The 6,225-nt window shown below is 38.1% G+C and overlaps 1 protein-coding gene across 1 annotated transcript in view; it reads left to right on the top strand.

Moving 5' to 3' along the window:
• LOC107093481 (polycomb protein suz12-B-like) overlaps positions 1 to 6,225 on the top strand; it is an 18,918-nt gene that overhangs the window by 10,347 nt on the left and 2,346 nt on the right. Inside the window, exons 11-16 of the mRNA XM_015388559.1 lie at positions 1,398 to 1,575; positions 2,038 to 2,082; positions 4,061 to 4,149; positions 4,368 to 4,511; positions 5,355 to 5,512; positions 5,618 to 5,816. Coding sequence (XP_015244045.1) covers positions 1,398 to 1,575; positions 2,038 to 2,082; positions 4,061 to 4,149; positions 4,368 to 4,511; positions 5,355 to 5,512; positions 5,618 to 5,816 — 813 coding nt within the window. The remainder of the gene's footprint in view (positions 1 to 1,397; positions 1,576 to 2,037; positions 2,083 to 4,060; positions 4,150 to 4,367; positions 4,512 to 5,354; positions 5,513 to 5,617; positions 5,817 to 6,225) is intronic.

The following is a 6,225-nucleotide window of genomic DNA, read 5'->3' as shown; positions in this document are numbered from 1 at the left end:
TGAATACGAATCTCAGATTTCCGACATGTGTCCCCCCCAATAGTAAACATATTCCTACGCCCTTGCCTGCCTACCATGTCGAGCTTTTAGCCCATCTCGGCAGCTGTGACGTATCACATGTGCATATATTTACTTAACATTTGTACGAGGCGAGTACTTCATTAACGATTGTCTTCCTGATATATTTTAGATGAAAGCATTTCTCTCCATTCAGAGTTGAACAGCCATGAATCCGGGTTCCTAAATAGCAGCTGGTAATCACAGCTGAGGACTTTGTCGTCATTGTCGCCAAGTTCTACAGCAGTAATGCCAAGCTTTTCAGCTTCAGCCACTTTATCGTGGAGTCTACAAGTATGTCCACCGGTGAAGCCTTGTTTGGTTTGTTTCAACTTGACATCATACACATCAGTGCAGTTTGAAACGTAGCTGTATTGGAGGCTCATGCATCTACCAGCTTCTGGCAGGATGTAGAGTAGGGGATTTGTAAATTCACAAATCTTCATCTGCCTGCAATGTCATTTACTCACTGTTAGGCTCAAAAAAGATAAATTGTCCTTTAATCCTGGTTCATGATCTTTGAAGAAAAAGCACCAAGGGATATGGGATGGCCATTCCAGAACATTGTAATTGTTCCTCTGCATGAATGCCTGAGTGGATTTGGAGCGGCGTTTTGGATCATTGTCTTGCTGAAATATCCATCCCTGGCATAACTTCAACTTCGTTCCTGATTCTTGAACATTTTTCTCAAGAATCTGCTGATATTGAGTGGAATCCATGCGACCCTCAACTTTAAATCTCTGAGACAACTTTTTGTTTCCTTCCCCTGAAAGACAACGTTGAACAATCTTTGTTTTCAGATCATTGGAGAGTTGTTTTGAGGTGCTCATGATGAATCTTAAGAGGAGAATCAAACAGGAGAACAACTTTCAACTGGTCACCTTAAACACATTTTCTCATGATTGGATACACCTGACTATGAAGTTCAAATCTTAATGAAGTTACCAAACCAATTTTGTGTTTCAGTAAGTCAGTGAAAAGTAGTTAAGTGTATTCAAATCAATAAAATGATTAGGGTACCCACATTTTTGCACCTGTCAAATTTTGTTTTAATGCATATTGCACATTTTCTGTTAGTCAAATAAACCTCAATTCAATACTAAAATATTACTGAGTCCATCAGTTATTAGTATATCAAACTGAAATAGCTGTTGCAAACACCCAAATATTTGGAAATAAAAATAATTAAGATTAATAGGGTTCCCCAAACTTTTTTGAGGAACCCTATTTTTTGGACTGTATCTCATCGCATCCAATATTGGCTACATTATTGCATCTGATCAGTGTTCTGTGACAGCAGAAAGAAAGCATCAAACTCTTACTCTGTATGTGCCCCACAGAGAATCCCACCATTTGAGACGTTTTCTCAGGGACCAACACTGCAGTTTACACTGCGTTGGACAGGTGATGCCAGTGCGAAGTCCACCGCCCCGGTAGCCAAGCCTCTTGCAACTCGCAACTCAGAAACCACCAGCCCAATGGAGACCCGGACCAGCCACCACCGCGCAGCCCTTATGAGTACGTATAGAACCATTTCAAGTTGTGGTCACTTATAGAGTTGTACATGGGTATATTGAAATGTCAATAGTCCAGCTTTAAATTTTTAGTTAGATCTTTGATTTGGTGTAAATGTCTTTACATACCTTGTTCCATACCTTTACATATAACAATAAGTCCAGTCTAAATGTCTTGAATGACACAAATTATCTCTATTGGATCTGAGACAACTGACCAAATGGTTCTAGTATATATGTGGCGTTATGTGTTTAGGTCTAAAATGGAGAGAAACTGTAGCCATTGAGTCCCTTTCAGAGATATTTGTGTTGAGTATATTTTTATAATTATTTATTTATAAGTCATTTTTAGAAATCACACCAATTTTTCTTCTCTAAACTTTCCTGATTAAGTATATTCAATTTATTGTCTTGCAGAAAATAAATTAGTTGGTCATTACATAATCTTATTTCTGTTGCTTCTCAGAGAAACATTCAACAGAGATCAACTCATGTAGCACACAACTAAAGTGTAAGCACTTTCTTTTTTGCTTCATATTCCGTCCTAAAGATCCCGTCCTAATGATATATATAAATATATACTAGGGATGCACTGAAAAAAAAAATCAGGTTGTTTTCTGATGCTTTTAGTTAAGAGTTTAAAATTGTAAACAATGCTTCACACATTACAAAGATATGAATTTAAAAGTTTATTAAAGGAATAGGTCAAAGGGAGCGATAAAAAGGAAGTGAGAATTAGGTCATTTGAGGGGCTTTGGAGAGGGAAATCTGTTTAAACCAACTCTGGACCACCCAGATGAAACCTGTCACAAGTAAAACAAAGAATGAAGAAATATGTAAGAGGGTGATGGGTTTAATAGGAGGAAGGTTGGAACATGATGGTGAAGCTTGGGCAGACTGGGTCTAAGTAGGCTGCTGGGCAATCTGAGCTTGGTGTTACTCCTTGATCTAAGTTGACACATTAACCTAATTTAGGGACGTAATCTAATTATTAAAAAGCAATCCTCTCATAACAACCTTAAACTTTTCTTGGATATTGAGCTACTATAACAGCCAAGAAACCTGGCGAAACCTTGTATTGTTGAATTAAGCAGTAGTTCTCGAAATGTGGCATGCATCCCTCTGTTAATCAGGGCTGTTCTGATGTCCTGTCCTGTTTACAGTCCTAATTAAACATACATTTTATGTATTTCTACACTGCAAAAAATTGGAGAGGGAAGATCATGACACGATAGCTGACAATTATGCGCTGTATTTCAGTGCTTTAAAATACGGTTGCACTGACAGTTTTTTTTATTTTAGACAATCGGCTTTGTACCAAATCAGAAAATAAGCAAAAAAAAAAAAAANTTTTTTTTTTTTTTTAAAGATTGGTGATCGAGCAAAAAACAGCAGTCGGTGCAGCACCACTTTAGAATTCAAGCCAAACCCAGAATGAGGTGCAATAAAATGGAAAAATACATTGAAATTTGACAAAAATTAAAACAGAACTTATTTTTTTTATTTCCCCAACCAATCTCGCAATTTTATTTTGATTTGCATTAACTACATAAATGTGGATGTTTCACTTCAGGGTCTTTAAAAGCTTGTTGTCCAGTCTATTGTCGCAGGACTTTACATGTACTTCTGGCAGCAGGCATTTGGTTCTATCTATACATCTTTCTTGCCTAAAGGACCAAGTCAGTATCTTACTCCTTTTAAATGTAGCATAACCAAAATTAAATGCTTCTGTGATTTGAGAATAGTATTTTTTTTTTTTTTTTTACTCACGATTATAATGCAAAAGCACTTAATTACCCAGCCCTAATTTAAATGAACATTCAGCAAACTCTCTGCTAATGATCAGAGAATGTCTACAGTTCCCTGTGAGTCAGTAGCTGGTTAGAAAAGCCTGGAAAGTCCAGTGGGCTCTATACACAACTCCACTACTTGCTGAACTTAAGGCAGCCCTTCCTGTCTTTCATTACTAGATGAACTGATTAATCCAAGTGTGCCTGGCTGTGGTTACTGAGGTCGGACACACCTTAATCAGTTCATCCAGTAGAAAAAGACAGGAAACATAAGAGCTTCTTTAAGTTCAGGAAGTAGTAGAGTTGTGCATAACTGGAGATGAGTTGAAAGGAAGCATCTTAAGAATAAGTAGATAAGAAGATGATCGGCATCTGCTTCCAGACCAACATGAGGAGCATTTTGCTAGAAAATAGTCTTTCTCTGAAGGAGCTCATAAGCTTTAGAAACGACTGAAATAACAGAAGTTACACTAAAAAGAGAGCTGAAAAGCCTGATTGGTGCATCTCGAGTATAGACCTAAATGTTTCTGTTAAGGTGGTATAGCAGTGCTGTATGATATGTCGTCTGGAAGGGACTTCTCCAATGTTCAGATTTATTTTTGCATATTTTGGGGTAATGGAAAGGTCATACATACCAGTTTCCTTTGAATGCACAATATTTTAGACCAAAAAATTAACTTCTGCATCTGTTCCTGTCAGCAGTGAAAGAGTCAGTCAGCACAGACACTCAGACGAGGAAAGAGCAGGTCTCGTCTGAGCCGCGGCAGAAGCTCCGTATATTTTATCAGGTACACCACATACTAAGGAGAACACTGGGCTTTGGATTTAACCATTTGTTCAGACATTTTGGGGAAATAATGATTTGTTAATTTTGACATTGATAGAGGGAAGTTGTTTGATATTTAACCCTGACGGTAGCAGTGATTCATTTATTTTTAATTCATTTTTACATCTGCTGGGGGATAAACCTGTTCTTGTAGTAATTCTGAATTGTGTTCTTCATTAGTTCCTCTACAACAATAACACACGGCAGCAGACTGAGGCCAGAGATGATCTCCACTGTCCCTGGTGTACTCTGAACTGCAGTAAACTCTACAGCCTGCTAAAACACCTCAAGCTCTCCCACTCGCGCTTCATTTTCAACTATGTGGTAAGGAACGGGTTTGAACTTCTGTTTTAAAGGGTCTTAATTCCCTTTTGCTAGTAATATCAGGTACGCTGTAGAAGAGAAACATTGGAGTATTCCATCCTCAGTACCAATGCATCCCTGAGCTCCATACAGAGACGTCATGTAATGTCTTTTATTTTGCATGAACACAATAATCAGAACAATGTAAAGTCCAGCAGCTCCTCCTAAAATTAATGTTCCTCCTGGATTACAGAATGTTTCACCTGGATTACAGAAAGAACGATTCCTACAAGTATAATAAAGTGGAATGGTTCTAGTTAGATTAAGCCATTTCTCTTGACTAAACGTAGGGATCTTCCTTCAAATGTTGCAGACAATACTGTAGGACTGAAACAATTAATCGTGATTAATTGATTATTGAAATAACCATCAACTAATGTAGTATTCGATAAATCGTTAACTTAGTATAGAGACATGTCTTTAGCTGACAGAGCAACCCACTTAGAGTAGTAATTATGCCAAGATTGTTAAAATAGATATTTTGTATTTAAGATAGAAAAAAAAAATTGTCCATCAATGTGGTCTATCCAGAACTAGAGTGGAAAAGTTTTAGTTTCCCCAGGTTTAATTTCATAAAAAATATTTAAGGAACCTTTGGCTAACCGATTATTAATCAATTAATCGAAAAAATGATCGACAGATTTATCGATTTGCAAAATAATCGTTCGTTGCAGACCTACAATACTGTCCCTAATAAAGATGTTTAGGCTTTTAAAGTCTAGTTTCTCATTTTATACAAAAGCCTTCCTTTATTAAATGAAATGTCGTGATTCTCTTATCCTTTCCTGTTTCCACTATGTTCAGCCTCACCCTAAAGGAGCGAGGATAGACGTGTCCATCAATGAATGCTATGATGGCTCCTATGTTGGCAACCCTCAGGACATCCACAGCCAGCCCGGCTTTGCTTTTAGCCGAAATGGACCAGTCAAAAGAACCGCGGTTACTCACATACTGGTTTCCAGGTAAACTTTGCTTGTTTGGTCAAAAATTATACAGTTTATTGAGATGAATGCTCTGTCTATAAAAATTTTAGTAGCTTCACACTGTGAGCCTTCTTATTTTGATAGGCCCAAAAGGACCAAACCAAGTTTGTCTGAGTTCTTGGAGTCTGAGGATGGAGAGCTGGAGCAGCAGAGGACCTACGTCAGTGGACACAACAGGCTCTACTTCCACAGCGACAGCTGCATGCCCCTGCGGCCTCAAGAGATGGACGTGGACAGCGAGGACGAGAGGGACCCAGAGTGGCTCAGAGAGAAGACCGCCACGGTGAGAAGATGATGCCATGCTGTGTCTTCTGAACTTTGACCTTAACTTGGGTCAATAATGTCTTCTAGATATGTGTCAATTAAGCTTTAAGTTGTCATTTAATTAAGTGGCTTCTTGTGAATATTTTGCTCTCCTTAATTTGACTGAATGCACAGACCACAGCATCTTGCAAACTTTTCGTACATTTAGACATGTTACAAATTCAGTCTTTTTTATAGGCCAAGGCAAGACTTCAAGGGGGTAAAAACGATTCATGGTTTTTATTTTTAAAAAGCTGAAAAGTCTATGTGACTTGCGACCTGTCCGAGGTGTTCCCCATCTTTCAGTCAAAGATTGGTTCATCTGAGTGATGAGGGGGAGAAGATCGATGAATGGGTTAAAAGTTGACGTTTATTGACTACTTTTTGGG

This window comes from Cyprinodon variegatus, unplaced genomic scaffold (genome assembly GCF_000732505.1).
Source record: "Cyprinodon variegatus isolate N-32 unplaced genomic scaffold, C_variegatus-1.0 Scaffold428, whole genome shotgun sequence".
Lineage (NCBI taxonomy): Eukaryota > Metazoa > Chordata > Actinopteri > Cyprinodontiformes > Cyprinodontidae > Cyprinodon > Cyprinodon variegatus.
Note: the sequence above shows the minus strand (reverse complement) of the source record. Positions and strands in the feature narration are given on the sequence as shown.